At 44.3% G+C, this 23,899-nt stretch overlaps 1 protein-coding gene across 2 annotated transcripts; it reads left to right on the forward strand.

The window, feature by feature from the left end:
• The first annotated feature begins 345 nt into the window (after positions 1-345).
• On the forward strand, positions 346-23,889 carry SETD7 (SET domain containing 7, histone lysine methyltransferase). Of its 2 annotated transcripts, none has more exons than XM_030011138.1 (8): positions 346-479; positions 5,723-5,852; positions 10,707-10,908; positions 12,993-13,182; positions 14,860-14,941; positions 16,084-16,201; positions 16,492-16,649; positions 17,637-23,889. In XM_030011138.1, the coding sequence occupies exons 1-8, from the start codon at positions 440-442 to the stop codon at positions 17,815-17,817; spliced, it is 1,101 nt and encodes a 366-aa protein (XP_029866998.1). In that variant the 5' UTR covers positions 346-439; the 3' UTR covers positions 17,818-23,889. The 2 variants fall into 2 exon arrangements, with proteins under 2 accessions (XP_029866998.1, XP_029866989.1); XM_030011129.2 differs by lacking the exon at positions 346-479 and adding an exon at positions 1,070-1,548.
• Positions 23,890-23,899: the final 10 nt, after the last annotated feature.

Here is a 23,899-nt window from a genome sequence, read left to right on the forward strand (position 1 = left end):
CCCAGAAATTCAATTCGCTTGAGCAGCCCCCGCCTCCCCGTCAGCCTGCCTCTCGCAGGAGTGTGTGTGGGGGGGTGATCCGCTCTCCCCGCGGTGCCCGGCGCCGCTTCCACTGGAGACGACTGACACCCGGCCCAACTCGCGGCTCTCACCACCACCCTCCCCTCGCCCGCCGCCATTTTGTGACAGGGCGGGGGGGGTGGGGGGCAGGAGGGGGATGGGGTCTGCGCCTTGAACACCCCCCCCCCCGCCGCACGCCTCAGCCACACCCACGCTCCGCTCCTCCCGCCCCGGGGAAGAGGGGGGCGGGGCTACGGGACGGCTCCTCCCTCAGGGGCGGGAGGGGAGGGGAGGGGAGGCGGGGCGGGGCGGCGCGCGCGCGCGCGCGCCTGCCCGGGTTACCGCGGCTGCGCCCCGCCCGCTCGCCGCCGCCGCCGCCATGGACAGCGACGAGGAGACGCTGGAGGAGACCGTGGAAGGTACCTGACCCGGGCGGCGGGGAGCGGAGCGGGCCGCCGGCACCGTCGGGCGCGGAGGGAGGGAGGGAGGAGAGAGGCGGGCGCCGGGCGGTGCCGGGTGTGGGGGGGGGGTCGCTGGCCGGCGGCGGCCCGAGAGGGGCGCCCGGGGCCGGCGGCAGCGCATGACATCAGCGGGCTTATGCAACTGCCGGGCCGCCGCCGCCGCGCACGTGGCGGTGTGTGACGGGCGGCGGGGGCGGGGGGGGGGACACACACGGGACACGACACGACACGACACTGCCGGAGGCTCGGGGGAGCAGCGCCGCGTGGCGGGGCCGGGCCTGGCGCCGGTACCGGGCTGCCGCTTGGGCTGCGGCGGCGCTTGCACGGTGGGTCCGGGCGGGTCTGGGTGAGGGCAGGCGGCAGCAGCCCGGTGCTGCGGGCGTACCTCGGCTGCCGCCCGCCGCTCAGCGCTCCCACCGGGGCGGTGGCAGCCCCGGCGTGAGGCTCCCGCCCCTGAGCCCGGTGGTGACGTTAACTCCGCTCTTAACGTGGGGGAAAAAGAAAAAAATAAAAAAAAATTTTTAAAAAATCGTGTTTGGCCGTTGCTGCCGTGTCTCCCGTGCAGGCGGTGGCTCTCAGCCCGCACCTCCTGCGGCCGGTGCCCGTTGTGGTTTGCACGGCGGGCCGGTCCCTCTCCCGCCGCACGGCACGGTACGGCACGGTACGGTACCGGGACTGTGCTGCCCCTTCTCTTCCGAGCCGGGTACCGGCAGCCGAGCCACCGTGCGGGCTGCAGACGGTGTACCCTCGGCAGCCGCGTCCTTTAGCGTGGTGGCGAGGCTTGCCAAAGAGCAATCCTTCCTCCCGGAGCTCAGCTGGCTCCTTCAGGAGTGGTCGGTGTTATCAGGGTACAGCTGCCCTTGCTCAGGGCTCTGGAAGCGAGGGGCAGGCGCTCTCGGGGGCTACGGTTAGGTTAGCGCAGACGGAGAAGGGAAAAGGAAAAGCAGCCGGAGGACGTTACCCATCACGGACATGGGCAGCAGAGCTGGCATCGAGTCACCCGTGTGGGAGCGGGAAGGCCCGTCTGGTAAGCAACGAACACCCCCTTTTGTGCTAGAGCGGAGAACTAACCCTTTTAAGAGTTTTGAAAGAGAGGCACACGCCTCTGGAAGGCATTACTAACAGGAACGGCGGCACGCAGCGACGCAGCTCGACGACATGCTGTCATCCTGCGAGGCGTCCAGGAGCGCGGTACGGGTTTGCCTCGTGCAGCTCTTGAACCACGCGTGCCAGCTGTGGGTGAAGGCGCCTGCTCCCCAAAGGTTCCTCGCAGGGCATCGTCCTGCCCGAAAGAGCAATCCTGGATTTTCAGCTGTGGGGATTAAGCACGCGAAGTAAGGAGCTGCCTGTGACGAGATGCCAGTAATTCTCATTGTTCGGTGGTGGGCTGTTTGTGTCTCGTGGCAGGAGGATTAGGCCTCACAGCACGTTTCTCCGAAGGAGGCATCGAGCACGGCAGCTTAGTTTAACAACAGATGCGAGCTAAGCAGCTGCTGCTAGGATCTGGATTTATTGTCTAGGTATGTGGTAACAGAGCCAAAGAGAAGCTTTGTTGTGTCAAACACAGTTGTGAAGGGAATGAGATTCTTCAGACGCAGGGTGCTATGGATGAGGTGTGCCCTGTGCCTTAAGAGATAGGTCTTTTCCCCTCCCTTTCCTCCCCGCTCCTCAAATCGAGGGATTACAGTTGGGTCTTGGGCAGAGAGTCACAGTTTTGATCCTCATATCACAGGTAAAGCATTCTGCCATATCGTGGATTTGCTTAGTGTTTCTGTGGGCTAAGGAAACAAGTTTTTAAAGCGTATGTTATTCAGCAGCGTCTATGAAAGCGTGTGTTTTTCTAAGTGATACAGAAGCAGAGTGCTGTTTGGGGGAGAGTAGTCTGGCTGGGTGGTTTTGCACGTACCCAAAAGAAGTTAGAAGTACGACAGAAATCAGCACTCTTTTTTTGGGGGGGGGGGGGGGTTGGGGGTTGGTTTGTTGGTGTTATTCCTAAAACATCCATCTGGCATCCTTGTGGCCAGAATCTTTTCTTGGTGGTGCACACTGTATGTCTTCTGTTAAGTAATGGTAATACTGACAGTAAAGGGCTTTTATCTTTGGTTTGTATACATCAGTGTTTTTCGTAAGTGGCCCCATCGTGCTGCATTGTGAACTAGCCCCTATTAGTGTAAATTCTTTTCTTGAAAAGTTCATCTGAGCTTAAGGGGAGATCTTGAGGGACCCTTAAGGAAGTAACAAAAGTGAGGCTTTACAATAATTTGAAAATACATTTAGACGTTTTGGGTTTGTTTTCACAAATGGAGGAGAGAGGCGAGAAAGGGAAGTAGAGCACTCTGCTTTGCTCCCACTGAAATAATGAGGATTTTTTTCCATTGACTTCATCTGGAACAGAATAGAGCCTAAGGCCTCAGCCATATAGCAGAAGTTGCATCTATGTAATCAAACTTGAAATCGCTTTTTTTCCCCTATTGACTAAGAGAGACTGAATGTCGCTTGTTTTGTGGGGGATTTTTTTTTTTTTTTTTTTTTTTTTTTTTTTTTGCAATGGGGGAATATCTCTAGCATATTAGAAGAATTGGATTCTTTGTACTATGGCTGAGATTAAGTCTCTGTATAGAGGCCATCGGATCAAAGCTGACCATTTAAATCTCTGGGATAGTCTGTATCCTGCTGTGCAAAAGTCCTGACATGCGTGCTGTGTATATGCATGGCAGCTTTTGTTTTGGGCTTTGCATTCCAGCAAAATCTTGACAGAACTGAATAGTCACAGAGAACAAAGTTGCAAGTTTGTTGTTTTTTTAAATAGTATAACGTATCAATACTGTCAGTATATATATATATATTATTTTTTTTTTTTTAATCCAAGTATTTTATAAAAGTTTTGCTCCTACAGTGAGGGGAAAACTAGTACTGTATTGTTTAGGGTTTGTTATACTTACGCCAGTATACCCTTCCCATATTGATAAAATGGAAACCTTTAATTTTTAATTAAATGTTGACATAGTTGTTTTGGTTCTAGAAGAGGTGTTCACATCGGAGGTTTCCCTGACCTTTTAATTAAATTGACATAACTGCCAAAACTTTTCCCTTCTACAAAAAGAGGTGTCCTAAGTGAATGGGAAGAAGAAAAGCCTTTCTTCTGTTCGGAGAGAGCAACACACTGCCTTTCTGTTTTAAAGGGTTCCTCTTCAAAGTTATTAAAAGCCTTTAGTGATGTAGCTCCCCACACACACCTTTTGCTCTCTCTTTTTACTGTTACTTCTCTCAGCTTGGACAGTAAGCAGTGTCTGATTGGTTTTACTAACTTTTCAAACTTTTAACTGTTTTCAATCTAGCTTGGACTGGGAACTTCATTTAAGAGCACAGTGATGTTTTGTGAGCTGGCTGAACTGGAAGCAAGGTGGGTTGCTACCCCCAAGAGGGACAGGTCAGCTCCCAGCTCTGCCGTGGTGGTGGGATGTGGGGTCAGCCTCCCGAACCAGCAACAAAACAATGAAGGGAGGAATTTTCTGCCAACTTAGTGACTTGTGCTACTTGCAGAGGATGCTAGGCAAGTGCCAGAGCAGGAGCGAGGGAAACTTTCGGGAGCACGTGTGGGAAGGGTGAAGGAAGGAATCTTGGCTCTTGGATGAGTTCAGGTATCTCACCATTATTTTCTCCTGTACGCCTTCTTTCTAGGTGCATTTCTGTACTCAATGCAACAAGTGCAGGAGATGGGTAATAAACCTGTACAGCCTGCCTTGTTTACTTTGAGGAACATTCACGTAGTTCTTTTTTTTCCTTCCTCTATCTTTGTCTTGCCCTTTTTTTTTTTTTTTTTTAATGAAATTTTACATTGAATAGACAAAAGTTTGGAAATATGTCCTGACAAAGTATCCTGTGCTGTCTGGCATTCTTCTGCCAATCATTCTTGTATTAAAAGGCTAGGGCAGGTCATTCGCCTCATAGGAGAGGACTTCTTAACCAGGTGCTGCCCCACATCCTTACTGTGCCCTGTCTGTGATGTCCCTGAGGGGCTGTGAAGCATCCCAAGGAAGCCGTAGCTTACAGCGATGCGAGAACACCACGTGGGTGTGCGTGTGCCCTCTGGGTACCCTTGTCCTCACAGAACCCTGTGGACCTGTTGCAATTGGGGCATGAATAGATGGACTTCTAAAGCCACATGGGTGGTTGGCTTTTCCCACTCCTGTCTTAATAGCTTGTTTTCTCTCTGAGCGTAGGACTCAAGGTTTGGTAATACTGAAGTGCCTCTTGCTGCCTGCGTCAGCCTGGGCTGTAATCACTCCCTGTCACATTGGAGATTGTTTCTGCCTTTCCATATGTGCGTTGAACCTTTTCAGTTTTGTGCAAATTTGGTCAGGGAAGAGCTTGACCCAAAGCCTGTAGAAGTGGATGTCCGAGTTGTCTCATTTCTAATAGGCTTTGTATGCCTCACCAAGAGACTCGGGATCAGAGGTCAGTTTTTATTGAGAAACGTGGAAGAATGTAAATATACACTAGCTTTTATTTGGACATAAGTTTTCATGCAAAATTTATACCTGATAAAATGTCACGATGGGAGCTTGTTACACCTGCGTCTGGTGTATTGCTGTGCTTAAAGCAGCCCTGCTGAGCTTGAGCATCTTCATTCTGCGGTTGGAGCAACGTCCTGCTAACGCAGTGCTAAGGACTCCTAAGTTCTCACAGGTAAACTAGACAATTGTTTAAAACACTCCTTCCATTTTCTTTTGGCTTTGAAGAAGCAGATGGAGATGCAATAGGAGCCTTATTATGCTTTAACTTAATCAGAGTTGGCAGGTTGTATTCTGTAAAATACAGACCCAGGCAGATGAAGATCCAAGTGTGTCGTCCCTCCGCTTTCCCCATGTGCAACAGCTGTAATGGGGAAAACTGATACGGCTAGGAAAGGGATCGGGATGGGGGGATGTAGCGTGAACCCATGAGAAAGGCACTGGAGAGCTGCATTTAAAATACGAAATAGCAAGTTGACTGACATGTTGCAAGGGCATAGTATTATGGTGTGTTACACAAGTACAGACTTCAGTTGTACTGAATCTCTGATCACTGTTCCTAACAAATGTTTTGGTGTGGATTACTGGGAGCTACTGCATTTCAAGCATCTACGTAATCAGAACAGGTTTGCAATTTTATATAATGTTTAATGTGTTCTTTTGCTCTTTGTCTGAATTTCATTTCAGGGCATCTAGATGACGATGGGTTGCCACATGGATTCTGTACAGTCACCTATTCATCGACAGACAGATTTGAGGGAAACTTTGTGCATGGAGAGAAAAATGGCCGTGGCAAGTTCTTCTTTTTTGATGGAAGGTAGATACTGACTCTTCAATTTTTCTTCTATATTCTGCCTCCCTGCTTGCAGTGATACAAAACTAATCTACATTGATTGTATGCTGCTGAGTTTCTGGATAAGCTTTCTCATTAAAAACTGTAGCTGGAAGGTTTTCTCTGCTGCTGCTGTAGCCATACCTTTGGGGGCTTTGTATGTAACGTGATGCCTAGAGTTGTTTCCTGGTGGGAAAATGCAGCGGTGTGAGCTCTTTTAGCACTGTAGAAGTTATGAACTAATTGGAGACCATAAGAACTGGGAGGTGGTCAGAGCTATTGGAAACCACGCTGACAACGACTTGGACTACAAAGTTCAAGTGCATAACTGCAGGTGGAATTCTTATAGGTCTTATAGGCCTATACAGAGACTGCAGGTGGACTGGGAGCTCCGTGTGCCAGACCTCACACACAGACGTAGGACCTTGACAGAGAGGCTTACCCTCTGCTTGGTCTTGAAAATTTAGTTGTTAAAGGACTGTGTTAAATACAGGTTTTGTTACCAAGTCTACCTAATCCTCTGCAAGTTGCTTGTGTCCCAATTTTATTTTCAGAAAAGCCCCTATAATTTCCCCTCTCTTCACTGGGAATTGAGACAGTGAAATTGGGCTAGTCTCTGCCTATGCATGTATTTTCTTCTCAGGTCTTCATTATGAACACCTTGTACGTCTTCCCCCAACTGCAGCATTTCTCTCTGCAGTTGCTCAGAACTTCCTCCAAAGGAGCAGCAGATGTATAAAATGACACGATTCTTCATGGTTTTGCAGCTGTCGGTGGCACTATGAATAGCAGCCGTTAAACTGACAGTCATGCCGGGTCTACTCTCCTCCTGCTCAGCGAACTTCTGAGCAGGAGCGGAGGTATTGTGCTGTCTCAGTGAGTCAGCTCCTTGTCTGCACTTGCCTTTGCAATTGCTTCATACTGGGGATTATGGGTTTTTTTTCATGAGAAAGATAATATATTTATTCAGTTATGCAGAAACTGATCAGGCCTCCAAGCTTGGATGAAGAAAAATCCCCACTGTTGTTGGTAATGGGCTTATTAAATCTTGTATGAGTAACTGAAAATCAGTACTGCCTAGCAGCTGACCTCTCTAAAATAGCCTTTTTTTTTTTAAGTTGGCAGACAGCATCTCTGTGGACACATGTACATAACACTTCTGTGCTTGTTGATGATCTCAGCAGAGCAGTTGCTGATTGTACAGTCAGAGAAACTGACCCACTATTTTGTTTGTAGGGTTGCTCCTCCAAGTAATCCAGGGTACAGGCAGTGCTCTGTGGGAAAACTCAGGCTGCCGCTGAGCCTCTTCTGTACTGCTTCAGTGTTGCCAACTCTTCTGGTTTTGGTTTGGTTTTTTTTTTTTTAATTTTCATAACCCTTAAAAAATGGAACAGTTGGCTGCTGTATGACTTCAGGGTCTAGCAGAATGAAAATATACACAAATGGTCTGTAATGTGGTTTTGGAAAATGGAGTATTTTTATAACCTGCCCTAAGTTTATTTTAATTGAGCTAAAGCAGCCTTAACAGAGCAGTGACTAGTTACTAAAGATACTGCAATTTACCTAGCTACACCCAGCTAGCAAGAATAAGCTGCTCTCTGAAGTGGATCGTTCAGATGTCATGACGTGTTGCAGGAAGAATGACCTGGCATAAAACAGGATGTGCTGTTTCCATTAACTGTGCCATGGGCAAGGCTGAGTGTTTATGAAGAAGAGAAATTTCTCAAAACACCTCTCCCCTTACAGTATTGTGTGTAAGTTAGCCGGTTTCAGCATTCCCGGATCTGTTTCCCTCACAGACTGCTGGTAAAGGCTGACAGCTGAACTGCTGTAGATCTGTTATTTGGGAATAGTTGAGTCCTGTAAGACGCTGGACTGGCAGTGATGTAGGCATTCTCATTTTTTGAGTGTTGGGAAGCAGGGTTGGCTGCCTTGTTTGCCTCAGTGAAAACTTTTCACTTTATTGGAATAGCTGCCCCCTTCCAGTTGATTATTTAAGGGAGTGGAAACCTGGAATGAAATATCAGTTGTCTTTTCCTCCCCCTTCAAAAATGCAACAAAACCCAACATATTCTTTCGGAGAGAGAAGTTCACCTCTGGCATACTCCCTGTTTTGGATCATGTACTTGAGCTTTCATTGGTGCTAACGCTCACGGGAGTGTGCTTTACAAAACACTTTGTGCAATAACTGTGAGCAGGAGAGCCATGTTTGGCACAGAGCTGCAGCTGCTGTTCTCCCTTAAGTAGAAATGCTTGTAAACTGACATGTGCCAGAACACAGTAGAGAACGGTATTATTTTTAAGAAAAAGTTTTCAGTGTTCCCATATAGAGCGAAAGGTGGGAGATCAGGAAGTGAGTGATGAATGGATCAGGGTCTATCAAGGTAACTTTATACTTGGAAGCATATTGCAGTAAGTATTCACCCCCCCAATCCCCCAACTCTTATCACTGATTTTTTTTTTTAGGTAGTGGGTACCCTAGATTCCTTCTAGGCCTGGTGGATAATGGGAAGACAGTACATCTGATAAATCTTGACTTTAGTAAAACTTTACATTATCACAAATATGATAATTTGAGAAGCAAACTGGAGAAATATAGGCTAGCTCAGAGTTTGTATTAACAATATTTTGTTTATGCAAGACACAGCTTATTTATTCTTCCTCGCGCTGGTCAGGTCTTAGTTGCAAGTATCGTGTCTGGCTGCAGACACCATACTTTGAGAGCTTAAAAAGAGAGAGGGAGAAGGGGGGAGCGGGGTGGAAATAACTCAAAAACTGTGAAAGGTATAGAAGTCTTAGAGAACCTGACTTTTTAGGCAAGGTTGAAAGACATGGAATTCTTTCTTTAGGTGTTTTTCTTTTGATTTCTGTAGATGATGTGAGAGTAGAAAGAGATGGATCTTTTGGACATTGTTTGGAGCTTAATACAGTGAAAGAAAACCTAAAGATTTGAGTTACAGTAAAAGAAAAGATATTTTTTCCAGTGCTGAAGCACTGTTGTAATTTAGCAGCTGTTAACTTCAACTAATACCATTAAAGGAGACAAGGTTTTTTGGTCTGTTTCATTAGATAAACTGGGGGTGGCAGCTGCTTTTAAAGAGCAGTCCTACATGTGGACTCTGTGTGCGTTGCCAGCTACAATGAAATTCAAATCTGGTGATCTGTGATAAACTAGAGGAGAAAGTGGTGTCATTTATAGTTGAGTAAGTGTACAGATTTCTGGTGGTTCCCTCATCTGCTCTGCTCCTTCCCTGTGCTGTGGTGCCATAGCTGTCTGTACAGCTCTGTAGCAACCTGGATCAAGAAATTCATCCAACTGAAAAGTAAAACAGCTTTCCTGCCCCTTCCGGCTCTGCATCTGGTTTGCATTGAGGCTTTTAATGTAGTGTATTTTCCCATGGAAGCCTCAGCCAGCTTGCCAAAGTTATGTAAAAACACAGAGTGAAGCTTTAGAAACCAGAAAGTCAATTTTGAGAAAACATTCCTTCCGCAACTTTTGAAAATCTGTTTTGTAAAGTTTTGTAAAACATGTAGAGTTGTGTGCTCCTAGATGCTGTTTGGGCTTATACCTTAGACATCTGCATCAGAAAAAGAATTACGCAGTGAAAGTATGTGTACTGCAGCTGTCTGTTAGCTACATATGCTGAGGTAAAAGCTCAACAGTTTGTATTTCCTTATGCTAGTTCTAACCTGAGAAAGAAATAACTGAGTAGATCCTCTTTTACGGTTATGCTTTAATTCTTTGTAGTTTCTCTCAGCAGCCTTTTTTTTTAAGAAAGGAAGCGAAGCAGATCGCAAGATATTATTGCGTTCCTTCTAAAGGGTTTGCAAGACAAAACTGAAGTGAAATGTTTCTTTGTTCAAATCCAAGTGCAGCACTAGTTCTGTTTGGCAGGCCATGTTCCATTTTAATAGAAATACATGAAAAATGACAGAGCTTTTAGCAAATCCGGTACAGATTGCTGCTAAGTGTATCGCTAGGGAGCTAACGCTGAACTAGTAGCAGGTTGCGGTTTGTGCCCTGTTGTGGTTCACCCGTATGGCAGTTCAATTTCGTCTCACCAGAGGGATGTCAGTAAAGGTCCAAACTGGTAGGAGGTAGAAAATCCTAATGTGGGAGTAGCCTGCTTGAGCAATAATTTCTTCCTTGACCATGAGCGTCCATTCGCTGCTGTATTTGCTATTCCAGCCTATAAAAAAAGCTCAGCAATGCAATTTAGATGAATAATGCTGTGCCCATGCAGCGCACCCTGGTGAAAGGACACCGTAAGTTGTTCTCTGCTTTTGGAGGTCCGTAGGAAAAAGTTTGTGGTTTTCATCTTGGCTTTCCAGAGAAGTCAGGTTTACCTTCCTACTCCCCATGCCCTTGTGCCCCCCAAACTTGGTTGAAACTAGCAAGTGCATCAGGGTTTCAGACATGGGGGATAGTGATGCCTGGAGGGGGACACGGAGGAGAGACGCTGGAAGCGATGTCCTAGCAAGTAAGCCCCGGCAGCTGCCACCAAGCCTTCCAGCAAACCTTTCAGTCTGCCCCACGACAGCCTGGGCTCTTGGGGAGAGGCCACCAAGAAAATGAAGAAAAGCTGTGGTTGTTGCAGTGGTGGTGTGCGTTTCTGGAAGGGTTGTAGGGTACCCAGCAGTAGCAAGCCAGGCATCAACAGTTACCTCCTCCTAGGAGCTGACTTTCTTGAAGGTTTTCCCTCAGCCCCTCTGTACCAATAATATGTAGAATAGCGAGCAGAAGAGCAGGGTTGTGCTGTGCCTCTTGCCAAGGCTTTGGGCTCACCCCTTAGAGAGGTGAATAGTCTTCCACTGCTGTTTTCTTTCTCTCTTTACCAGCACCCTGGAAGGGTACTATGTTGATGATGCCCTGCAAGGCCAGGGAATCTACACTTATGAGGATGGAGTGGTCCTTCATGGCACGTATGTGGATGGAGAGCTGAATGGACCGGCCCAGGAGTATGACAGTGATGGGCGGCTGATATTCAAAGGCCAGTATAAAGACAACATTCGACATGGAGTTTGTTGGATTTATTACCCGGTAAGCCCAACCACCTGCTGTCTTCATTGCAGAATAGTACCATTACGTAGCTTTCTTTTTTCCCCAGCTGAAACAAATATCCACCATGACCCAGTTGTCCAGAAATCAACACACAAAAATCTGGGTGGAAGATCTGTGCATTCCGGTTTTGGATAATCCAACATACAGTTAAACCTTTTCAGTGTTGAATGTTTGCCCAGTAGGCAGGATTCAGCAAGGCTGCGATATGCCGCCACTATTTTCATCTTCCACGGAACCCAGCCCCTTGGAAGTACATTTATGTGTATCTCCTTGGGAAGGCTGGGCTGGTGATTTTGCCACTCTGTAGTGCTGACTGCAGGTGAGGAGCATGGGAGCTGTGCAAGCTGTTGCAACCTGCTGCTCTTATTTAACTAGGAGGGGAGACTTTGCCCATTTCTGCAGGGTATGTTGTGAAGCCTGGCTTCGCCCGACAAATCAGATGTAACTGGTATGAGAGCTGTGCCTCTGACTGGAGTGCGGACAAGTGCTTTGCTCATTAAGCAGGCTAGAAGTTTATCTTTCTGATTCTTGGTAAACACTCAGATATTCCTCTGGAAATCTCTGGAGAAATTTTTGATGTGCTTTTATAACCGTGCTGGTTAGGCCAATAATGGTTGTACTGGTTTCTAGGGTTTTTTTTTAACTTAAATGTTTAAAATTTTAATTCCTATTCAGCCTTACACAGCACTCCAGAGTTGAACCTTTCAACCTTTACCTTGTGCTGAGTAGAGGGAAACATCTGTATGTAATTAAGCTGCTGGTCAAAACCCAATCTATTTCAGTGCTACGTATTGCACATACTTCAGTTGCAGATTCATTTCAAATGCTCACCATTGGCTGTTCATTTTATTTACCGGTTTTCACTATTGCCATTAAGCATGTGTTAGAATCAACAAATGCTTGGTGTATGCTGCCAAACAAGTAGCAGCTTTTCAGTACTAGTGTATAAAATACACACAGCTGACCCTCCAGGTGATATGTCTCCTGTTTCATCTTCCAGCTGACAAAGTGTTGCTGTGCCTTCTGGAAATGTGGATATTTAGAGGTTGTTTATCATCTTGCCAGCCTAAAGGATGCAAGGTGTTTCAAAAAAACCTTTGCTGTGGAAGCAATTGTTAATGCATGGTTCTCTGCATGATGTTATGTGCACAAATTTGTACCCAAACTTAAGGTTCACTGTTCCTTACTACGGTATGTTTGAAGCTCTTTCATCCTTGGAGTTGAACAAAATGGTGCCATTCTGAAATACAGTCTATGTGCAGCAATCTTGATCTAAATCAGTCTGTTTCCACATTGCACCTGCTGTTTTGGCTCCAGGGCCTTATTTGAAAATGTTTCCTTATCCTTTTTGAAATAAACACCTGAAGTCATTAGACCTGTGCTAATCTATGCATCTCATTCTGCAATTCTGTAAATAGACCTAACCGGAGTTGCAGGCAAATCACAGATGGCAAAGCCCAGGGCTAAAATGTGTAAACCTTAGAGAGGAAGAGTGTTGCTGATGATGGCTTTCAGCAAACAGTTGTTCTCATCGAGTACCACCTGACATTGTGGGGGGATGCTGGGACAGAGAAACTCTCCAGTCATCCAGCAAATCTTTTCCTTTTTTTTAAATAGGCTCAATTCTTTTGATGTACCATGAATTAGCGGTGAGCAAGGCAGCATTTTAATTTTTTCTTTCCTCCAGCACAGTATCATACTAAGAAAACTCAGACAAAGTTTATTTGTGGCTTTGGGCCTTGGTTTGCAGACTGTTCACATAAAAAAATCGCCAATTGAAACTCAGTATTTGTGTCACATGGAAGGAAAGACTTGGGTTTTGCCTATTTCAAGCAACACAGAAAACCCCATTCATTTCTTTTGTCAGTTTTACCCTGACTGGAATGACTTCAGCCAGCTGCTTCATGTGTCTGTTTCTCACTCACATTTTCATGATCTTGCATCTGAACTTAACCGTAGCTTAGATTACTACTTCAAAAAGTTGGGAAAAACCTTTTTCATTTACTGAACACAGTAAAGTATAACTAAATGCTCTGCCTTTTCTTTTTTGCCCGTACTTTCAGGATGGAGGCAGCCTCGTGGGAGAAGTGAACGAAGAAGGGGAGATGACTGGAGAGAAAATAGCCTATGTGTACCCTGATGGAAAGACTGCGTATTCTGGAAGGTTCATAGATGGAGAAATGATAGAAGCAAAACTGGCAACTCTGACATCTGTAGAGGATGGGAAACCTCAGTTTGAAGTAGTACCAGGCAGTAAGTTCAGCTAACACAGAAATTTGTATTCTCGCTACCAGCTCTTCACTGCCAACAGCTTGGTTACTATAATGTTCCCTAATAGAGACTCTAAAGGCTGGCTGCAATGAGATAATAAGTCTATTAGTGAGAAGCCCTTTTTCTAAATTATAAAGTTGAGCAGAAAGGCACATGGAACCATCCCTTTGGGACAAAAGGGGAAGTGACCCATGCGGTGGTGCTGCTGAATCGCGTTTCATAACCGTAACCCTTCTCTCGCGTGCTCCTGGGCGCAGTCCTGCTCCTGGCACAGCGGCGTTGCCATCTGTGCCAGCGTGAAAACCTGCTTAACCGTGCTAATGCTGGCACAGTTACAGGCTTTGTTTTGTTAGTAAAATAGCTAAAAGTGGAGAGGGAGGCCGTGGTTTGGTTGTAGCTCTGCCAGTTGGGTTTGTGCAAGCGAACGTTAGCACTGTGAATGTTCTGGCATCCGTGTGACGGGGCTGAAAGGGCACAGGGGCTGGAATTAGTGAACTAGATTCAGTCGTTGTGTAACAGCCTGATTCACCAGCACCCTTCAGTCTGTCTAGTCCTGCTGATAGAAAGTGGCTGTGAAATGGTTGGGGTGAGGGTGCTGCCCTTGACCCACGTAGCCAGTGCTCCTTCTCCAGGGCAGGGGTGCCTTCGGGCCTGTAGTTCTGGGGTAGTTTTGTTGCTCGGAGGTGTATGTGATGTTTTGGAGGTGAGTGGGTTAAGCTGAGGGCAGGGCCATGAGTAATAAACAGTGACTATGCTAACGCATTTACTGTTTTGCCAGCAAAGATTGTCTCACTTGATATGAAATAAGAACATAAAACTCAGTGAAAAGGCATTGAGAAGCAGATGCATGTGAGTTTTTATTTTTTAAATCTCTCAGTTGTGGTAGCAAATCAAAATGTAACTTAAAAGATAGCTTCTGAGAGGGTACAGTTGTGCTTTGTAAACAGGATTGAATTATACTCCGGAGGAAGCTGCCTTCAGCCAGAACAGACCTTGGACACCAGGGACAACGGGCTTTTATCAAACTTTGTAATATTGTGGTTTGGGTTTTTTTCCCATCTTGCTTCCACCTGCATTTTAACCTGTCTCCCAGATGGTCCTCTGGCAGTTGATTGTAGAGGGATGTAAGGATATAATTAGAGCTGTACCACTGAGTTGCTTATTAATGGCAGGAAATAAATGACTGTAGCAAGTGTACTTTGTGATTACTGAACACTATCTTCTGGCTGAAGTCTCTTCAGGATTTGGACTCGAAAACATTTCATGTTTGAAATAGTCCAAGTTTTTTTATAATTAATGTGTTATTGAATATATAATTTTAAATTTTGCTTTACTTTTTAATTAGAGACTCTGGGAGGGTCAGTTTTGAAAGACTGTTCCAGTCCTTCTTTAAAAGTTGGTAGTTTGAATAATATATATCACCTTTTTGTGATAATACCACTACTCTAATATGTTGAGCAGAAAAAATAATCAAGAAACAGTATCTCACTGAAGACTTCTTACAGGTGCAGTTCTGTTCAATACCTTTTTTTGGAAGCATAACATTTATTTCTTGCAGTCATTAAAATCTAATTTTTGAATGTCTTGATTAAGTTAAGGGTTGCATGCTTTCAGTACTGCCAATTAGTTTATTTCCTTTGTTGATTTCTGGTTTTTTAGGCCCAGTATACAGTTTTGACAAATCTACTTCATCCTGCATTTCTACAAATGCACTTCTTCCTGATCCTTACGAGTCAGAGAGGTAGGCTTTTTTTCTGCTCCCCCCTTTCGATATTGTCCATATTTCTTTGCTGTTACATCTTTAGAACCTAATTTTGCAAACCTTTTCTCATGTAAAATTAGAAAAAGTGTGTAAGGGTTTGTGAAATGGAACCCGTTACTGCACATCAGTCAGTGTTTGACTTGATTGAATTTCTTTCTGATTTGCACAATAAAATTGCACTCTGTGGATAGAACACAGCTATACTTTTTCAGAGATTAAACTAGGATGATTTCTTAGCATTTCGAAGACATTCAGTCAAGTCCTGGACTCCAGTAATAGCCCACATCTACAACATTCTGACCAAAAAAGTACACTGTTCTCTATTTTCTGGATGTGTGACTAGGTTCAGGTTGCAGTGTGCTGCATTCAATGTGTCTCACTGGATGGCATGCGCTGTACAAAGTTTTCTCCCCTCCCTACAGATGTCGCAAAGTGGCAAGAGTAAATCATCAAGCTAGAGGAAAGTGAGATACTGTTTGTGACAACCCTGTAATGTCAAAACATGTTCCTCAGCAATTGTCTTACCATAGTCAGTCAGTGATACCTCTTCCATGGCTATGCCGCAATTACACTTTTTACCTAGAATTTTAAGAGGCCTTGCTCTGTAGATATCTCGGTTGTAGTCCTTTTCTGATACTTTGAAATATCTAAATGAGTGATTAGTAAAATGCTGGCATTAATTTGCATCAAGTGCTTGAAGATCTAGGGCTTCACCTTAAACTCTTGCCCAGTGGAGTAATAATCTGTGCATGTACACATCAGCAATCTCAGCTTAGTGGGGACCTCTGGGATTCTGGTATGTTATTGAGGGTGTTTCAAAGTTGAAGCCATCATTGTGGAGTAATAGTAGATTGGCACTTTAAAAAAAAAAAATAAAATAAAAAAAATCAAACTGATAGATAAAGTCAGCCCCCACTTCCCACCAAATCTTCATTTTGCCAAAATAGAGGGAATGTGTGGAAGAGAGGAAGGAGAATGAGCTGCAATTGGAGGTTTTGAGTTATTATTAGTTTTATTATTATACTGAAGTATTAGTCCTTATGCCAGTAGTGTTGTGATAATAATTCTTGAAAATGAAAACTGCAGCCAATCACTAATCCCATGCCCTTTTCCCCTTGTAGGGTGTATGTCGATGTCTCTCTCATTTCCAGTGCTGGAGAAGGGTTATTTTCGAAAATAGCAGCAGAAGCCAGTACAGTTATGTCCTTTTACAACGGAGTGCGAATTACACACCAGGAGGTAAAGGAGAGAAAAAAGTCAGTCTGAATTTTCATTGCTCCTTCTGAAACCTTCTTATAAGTAGGATTTTACACCCACCCCCTCCCCACCCTTAGGATTTAATACGATGGAGTTTAATTGAAATAAAGTGCATGTTCACCTAGTTATATATAAAAAAAAGTGGTGGTTGGTTGTTTTTTTAAATGACGTACAGGAAAAGCTTTAGTTGCATATATTTGAATGCTTGCTTTCAAACTGCTGGCAAAGTTGACCCCTACACACACACACTGGATTTTTGTCTTGCAAACTAGGTAGACAGCAGAGACTGGGCCCTCAATGGAAATACAATATCCCTGGATGATGAAACAGTCATAGACGTGCCAGAGCCCTACAACCACGCCGCCAAGTACTGTGCCTCGCTGGGGCATAAGGCCAACCATTCTTTCACTCCCAACTGCATCTATGACCCGTAAGTAGAGTCCCGTGTTTTGGGGTGGAAGCTGCAGCCCGGCAGTCTGGGCTCGCAGGGTGCTTCTGGGCAGCCGAATGAGGAGCAGCCGGTGGGGCTGGGAGTAACAGGTCCAGGCACTGACGGAGTTCCAGCTCACCTGGGCAGAGTTGGAAACCGGCTGGCGTTGCGGTCGCTTGATGTCTCTTGCAACTTACACCATGGAGTTTCTTGAAGTTTGCAACTGTCTTAATTTTGTTACGAACTTTAGGAGCTGCCTCTTGATTCTAAAATGCATAGGCATGGCTCTCTAAATCCTAGCTTGGCTAGGACTGCACCGTATTTGCTGAACTACTTGACCAGCGCTATCAATGTGCTGTCATTTCTGAAACTCGTAAACCACGCATCTTGCTGGTCTGCAGTTGGTGCAGAGCACTAGGAAACTTCTGATGTATACATATGTTCAAGGGTATAAATATTTTCATACCAACATATAAATGGACAGACCTATGGAGATATGTATGTAGAAAATAGTTTTCCTTCATTAAATAAGCCAGTTCCCTTTACTGTGGGACCCTGGGAGAAGGTGTACAGAAGTATGTTATGATTGTTCGGTACGTAACCTGTACTAAGGAAATTAAGATGAGCAATTTTCTGTGCTCTCCAGTCTGTCATAATCTATACTGTTCTCCTGTCATGCAGCTGTTTACCTCTGCAAGCCCAAGGCATGTGGCAGTGATTAACTTTATTTATTACAAACAACCAACGTTGCAGGACAGTTGGAAAGCTTCAAATAATAGAGCTACACAAAGCTGCTTTAATATATCGATATTTTTGCCCTTATTACTTAAAGTCTTTATAAGGTTGACTCAAAGCAATCTAGTCATCCGATGTCAGATTATGTGATATTACTCTGAACCGTGAATGACTTCTGAAACTGTAAAAGGGGCTAACAGAGTCTGTGAATTGACGGCTAAGCCTAGCAAAGGTGTTTTATTCTTTGTCTAGGTTTGTTCATCCTCGTTTTGGGCCTATCAAGTGTATCCGTACCATCAGGGCTGTGGAGAAGGATGAAGAGTTAACAGTGGCTTACGGGTACGATCACAACCCCGTTGGGCAAAACGGGCCAGAAGCACCGGAGTGGTACCAGCTGGAACTGAAAGCTTTCCAGGCTGCCCAGCGAAAGTGAAATGGGAGCTCCTTCTCCGTTCAGCAAACTGAAATAGAAACTTGGATCTATGCACTACCTTTATACTGAAAACTGGACAACCAGGGATTGTTCATGCTGTTGCATCATAACTTTGCATTCTGTGTTAAGAGATAAGTTTCTTGCATACTAACTAGGTTTGACTGTGTTACTCATAGCAGATTTAAAATTAGCTATCGTTGCACCAGTCTTATCTGGAGAAATTATTTAATATTCTATACGAGACGTGATATTCTTTGGTAGCTTCTGCTTTTGCACCATATGCAAAGATGCCAAAAGACTAGACAGAAAACTAAAATGGGTATATCGTTCACTTTTAGTCGGCAGACTTAGTGTTGCTCTCTATCTGCCTAGGCATTATTGTGCAACTGCATTTTGCATATATGCCACTTGTGATGATAACAGTAATATTTTGATATTCTCTAATAGTAGCATAATTTTGCCTTTTTAAACCTTTGATCTGAATCTTGCAATAGAGCAGTTTATTTATTAGCATATAGGAGGCTGGGTTTTAACTCCCCTTTCCTCTTGTCTGAACGTTGTTCTTTCTACAAATCCTCTTTTGCAGGAGAAAATCCTTTCTAACTAGTGGAAAGGCTTGTGTGTGTATGTGAGAGTGCTGTGTGTTGGTCTCTGTGGCTCTCTAAATAGTATAGCAACATGTCCAAACCTAATATTTATCTAGCCTTTATGGCTGGCTTATTTTATTTAATTTATGATTATGACACGCAAATGAAGCCGTTCTTTGCATGAAGATTTTCTGAAAGGAGAAAACGGATTCACTTTTTGAAGGACTTACAGAAGTACATGTTGTTGAAGGCAAGCACTTTACTTGCATTAGTGTTCGTGAGCTGGTTTGTGTATTTCACCTGTTAAAGCGGCCTGTTCTCAAGGCAAAAGTGCTAGCAATGAGATGCTTGCATCTCACATGAATTCTTTTAAAGGAGGTGTATGTATTTGAGGGCAGGCTGTAGTACTTGGTTAAGGAGAGCTGTATCTTTTGTATGTGTTCAGTTGACAAAGAATATAGCCTTGTAGTCGTCTTTTAGTAGTACTGGTTTAAGACAATAAATTAATATAGTATGAGATATCAAAATAAGAATTAAAAAAAAAAAGATACGAAAAGATTGTTTTTGAAAGACAAACAATGAATGTAAAAACATCTCTCACTGCTCATATTTAGAAACAACAGTCAATCCATAGCTTTGTTGCAGCCAACAGTGGGGGCTTGTGAATATTCATCTGCAGGGCTGTGTTCTGGGGTTTTTCAGGGGTAGGGAAATTGTTGTGCATTTTTTTCAGATACTGTACTGGTCTTGCCTAATGCTGTATAAGAGAGAAATAATGTATCATCTCAGTCTGGATACTGGAGCCCTTCTGGGACTCTGAAGCTCTCTTTTGGGTTTAGCAGCTTAGGAAAAACTCAAATGCATTTACAACACTTTCTTTAAATGTTTGTAGTTTAGAAAAGTTTGTATATATGTAACATAAATGATTTGGAAATCAGACCTACCTTTCTATTGCAACACATTTTGGTCGGTTGCTTGAACGGTTGGAGGTGTCTGGCTGTCTGCAGAGCTGGACACGGAGAGTATGTTGGGTTGGTACCTGCAAGTGGAAGGATGAGGTTGCTGTTTTGTGCAGTCTGAGAACCCTTGCTTTGGTACCTGTACAAAGTTAGGAATTATTAATAAGAACCTCTCTAACGTGGGGCTCTGTTTAGTCCCTGTGACTGGTCACAAACCTTTTCCAGCACCTCACCATTTAAGCTCGCACAAAAGCTACTCTGTGCATGTGCTGGGCGGGGGACAAGCAGGCTCAGGGCTTTTTTGACACTTCCAGCGGTGATCTGAATGTGAGCTTTGACATCACCCATCTCCTCACGCTGGAGACTCAGGCCACAGCTCCGCTTCTCATCCAAGGCAGGTGGCTGGCAGAGGTGACAGCTCAGGGACTCGGCTGAGTATGCAGAGACAGAACTGAGCCTCACAGGTGAGGGAGAGTCATCAAAGGCTGATTGGCAGCACAGCTTCAGCAAATGAACCTCAAAAAGAAACATGCATGTCTTGATCTTTCCCTCCCTGCCCACAGGTCACTGTTTTAGATCATTGCTGTTTCAGCCATTTGCAGAAAAGCATGCCTCTCTGGTAGGAAGCTGTTGTGTGCATCCTGTGGATTATTCTGCCAGGACCATGAAGTCTGCAAACTTGAGGCTTGTGTTTAAGAGCAGGGAAGTGGAGAGGGAAGATACGTGACTGAACCCTGCTGTGAATGGATGGTAGCTCCTTCCACAGTCTTGATAACCTGCTTTGGACTGCTGGCCTCTTCGTGCCTGCTAGAGAACCGTGCTTAAAATGTTCTGATCTCTAGAGCTCCTTTGGCTTCATTCCTGATCGGTCTCCGATCCCTCTGCTATCTCCTCTTTGTGTGGAGCTGCTTACGTTTTAATAGATTTGTCAGTCTTCATATTGCCTGATTTTTGAGATAAATACAAGATAGGTGCTCTTTGCACATCAGGTTTGAAGGTTGCATTCTAAAATAGGGAAATTCTAGAAAAAAAAGGCACTGAGGTATCCTCTGTGTGTTCTCAAAAGCCATTAATTTGGTGACAGTCAAGCGGATTCTCTTGCTCTTGCGTATGCTTGTAGCCTGGTAGTATGCTACAGCTGTGGCTATTGTCTCTGTTAGCTCTACTGTCCTTTTTCTCTCCGCTCTGTTAAAATCTGTTGGTCCTCCTATAGATCCCTTCTTCAGTGACCAACCTTCTATAAAAGTCGTGATTATAAAGCTGCTTCGGCTTGATTCAGGACCAAGCCTTTTAATTCTTTGTTTTCTTTTTCTTTGTGGTCTGTTCGAGTGGAGATGGTTGGGGTGGTTTTTACCACTGGGTAGCGAAAGGGCTCAGGGCTCAGTGTGTCCTTCAGAGGTTTTTGAGAGGTGTGCGTTGGCAACCACAGGTTCAAACACAAGTTAGTTACATAACTCCAAATAATGCCTTAACTTGGTCAACGTATTGCAGCTCAGCTTCTGTGGCTCACTAGACAGCGAGACCAGCTCAATAAAACTATTTATCAGTAGTAACACGAGACCCACACCAAAACATGGTTTTGAGTTGGAGCAGAGGAAGCAGTCATTTTGCAAAGCAATCCATTTGAGCCTGTTGAAAGCAACTGACTATTGGTGAATATGCAATAAGTAAAGAAGCTCCACTTCTCAGAGTCTGGCCAAAGACCTGTCCTGTCGGCACAGAAACAGCCTGTCAGCTGAGCCTGGGTGAGCAGCCGGCTCTCGGAGTACCCGTTGTGACTAAAGAATGGCATAAGAGAACCTGGAATTGCTGCTTTTTCCAGGTACAGCTCAGTTCCCAATGTCTGCCTTTGGTCTGCAGTGCTGCACGTGGGTCCTCTGTGATGGGAGGGTTGTTACCTGAGCTCCTTTATGAGAAGGAGCCTGTATCAGCCTGTACTAAAGGCTGCTGATTGTCTCTCTTTTAAAAAAAAAAAAAAAAAAAAAAAAAAAACCAAACCACAAAATCTTAAATGGATCTTCCTGCTACGGCAGCACTGTTTTTTGTCACCAAGAATACAGAAGCTTAGTTTTCTGGAGGACCGGTTGATCTTGGAGACAAGAGAGCATGAGAAGTTACAGCTGAGAGCTACCTGCTGCTGGGTCACTCCTCTGGATAAGAGGGAAAAGGGCTTAGGCCTAGAGGGGGTGTCTCAAGTTGAGTCTCGTGCTATAATTTTACTTTTTGGGATCTACTAAAATACCTGATTTTTCCTTCACAAATCTGAAAAGGCTTTTTTTCTTTTTTTTTTTTTTTTTTGTAATAATTAAGAAAAACCTTAACCTACATAAATACATATAAGCCTTAACTGTTGAAAAAGTCAAAGGAAATACATGGATAAGGCTCTTCAGCGATCAGAGGGAGAGCTGTGATAGCTTTTTGACTTTTTCCACAGTTGCAACAATACCTGCTAGGATGGCCCGTGCTTTTGCCCAGATGCAGCAGCTCCTGGGCGACTCGTGCAGGTTTCCAGACCTTTGGGAGGCCGGTTGCTTGGCCTTGGGAGGCTGCGTGTTTCGGGAGCCACCAGGTGGTCTTTCCAGTTCAGCCTTTTCAGATGCGGAGCTTTCGGTGTTGCACGCAGTTGGCAGTGGCAGTGGTTTCTTTCCCGGGGTTGTTGTAGTACGTTGCTGGTGTGGAAGCAAGAGTGCCATCAGGGATTTCTCACCCTCTGCCAGGCACTGGAGGAGCAGAGTAGCCAACATATCCCATCTGGTCCGAGAAACTGAGAAGTGGTGGAAATTGCCGCTTTTCTCTTCCCAGTTGGCTGCCCTTGTCCTTCAGTCGAAACCGGTGCTCACCGCTTGGTGAACTGTGCAGTGTCACTTCTGTCCCAGAGACCTCTCTGATTTCTATCCTTTCACTCGATTTGATAGTCGTTTTGGAAAATGCTGCCGTTGCGATGAGGTAACGAGTTGTACAGAGCCGGTTATCTGCTGCTTTGTTTTCCTCTGGCACAGCAGAATTGCTGGAGCTGTGGGTGCCTGAGGAATTCACCTCCAAGCACTTAAAAAAAAAAAACAAAAAAACAAAAAAACAATTGCTTTGAAAACAATGTTGCTGAAGTGTCTCCTTATATGCTGGGGTGCTGCATTAGACGCCTCTTCCTCACACTGCACTGTCGTATGCTGAGAGCATTTGGGCGAGGAACGCAGGCGTGGGAGCAACTTTACCTGTGGGTGTAAGTGGGCTTCACGCTCACCTGCGCCCCGGGGAGAACTTGTTCCTTTTGCTTTGTGTACTGGAAACATGAGAACTATATTTTTGGACAAAGCATTTCTAAGCAGTCTTATAAGGGATTATTTTTTTTAAGGAAAAAAAAAAAAGGTGCAAGATTGAGTGCATGTTTACTTGCCCCAGATCAAAGGTTTTGAACACTAAGGTCACTATCTGTTGAATGGACCCTCCTCTTAGCCCTCTTCTGTCTTCAGGCAATTGAAGCTCCTGCCCTCTTTCCCTACCAGTTTTACTGTAACTACTTTTTTTTTTTTTTTTCCAGGAGAAATATATATACAAAAATTCTAAGCAATTAAATGTTCAAGCCATAAAATCATGAGTGTGGGAAGACCCTCTTCACAAGTTTTAACATATTTGTATGTAAAATGATGTTTGTATGAAATATTTTCATGGTAGAATGAATATTTAAAAAAAAAAAAAAGTTCCAGTAAGATCTCAACCAAATTTAAAAGGATGTCTTTTTGTAAGATGCGAAGTTATCAATTACCAATAAGTAGATACTTTTTTTTTTTTTTTTAAAGGGGAGATGCAACAAATGATCTTTACAATTACAAATGGTAATTTCTGCTATTTGGGAGAGTATTTATGCAGCGTTACACATGGCTGTCATAAATAATTGCAATAGCAAGGCCAGTCACCTCTTCAGGACATACCTCTCAGCTTGTCCCTCTGTGATACTGTACAAACGGTCCCATCGTTCCTTTCTGCAGATTGCCTCCTAGAAAACTTTTCCTACTGTAACTGTACTGAATTTAACTCTTGAGCTAAGATCCAGACTAAAATTGTGTATTACTTACAGTTTCTGCTGGGCCTTCTGCTATTTTAATACTCTTTAGCCCATAATTACTGGGTGTCTCTGTTCTGAAGAACTAAGTGCTAAAGAATAATCCTTGGGGTAAGCTTATACGTGTGTTAACAGTTAACCCCAGAGTATTTAACTTGTATACAGTACTTGATAGGTGTTTTATGACATTTGTACTCGAACTATGAGCCTTACTGAACATCTGTAGGTTTATTCATGACTTTTAAAAAATGGATAACTCTAAGAAAGATGTTTACATGAATGATGATTGCCCTTCCTTTGACGTTATGAATGAGGTTTTTATAGTGTGTTTGGGTGTATGTGCAAGGAAGTAAGAAAAATGTTTCTGGGGAAAAATAGACTTGACAAACATTTGTAATAAGTGAATTTTAAAGATTGCTTTAATTGCGCTATGAAGGCAATGCAGATATTAAAATATTCAACAGAACTGTCGTCTC

The sequence above is a fragment of the Aquila chrysaetos genome, chromosome 1, assembly GCF_900496995.4.
Source record: "Aquila chrysaetos chrysaetos chromosome 1, bAquChr1.4, whole genome shotgun sequence".
In the NCBI taxonomy this organism is placed as follows: Eukaryota; Metazoa; Chordata; class Aves; order Accipitriformes; family Accipitridae; genus Aquila; species Aquila chrysaetos.

Bases quoted from the DNA above. Each gene is read 5' to 3' on its own strand.
- SETD7 (XM_030011129.2), top strand. From the start codon at position 1,494: ATGGGCAGCAGAGCTGGCATCGAGTCACCCGTGTGGGAGCGGGAAGGC. The intron at 13,183-14,859 runs GTAAGTTCAGCT...CTGGTTTTTTAG, and splicing joins GTTTGAAGTAGTACCAGGCA to GCCCAGTATACAGTTTTGAC. The intron at 14,942-16,083 runs GTAGGCTTTTTT...TTCCCCTTGTAG, and splicing joins GATCCTTACGAGTCAGAGAG to GGTGTATGTCGATGTCTCTC.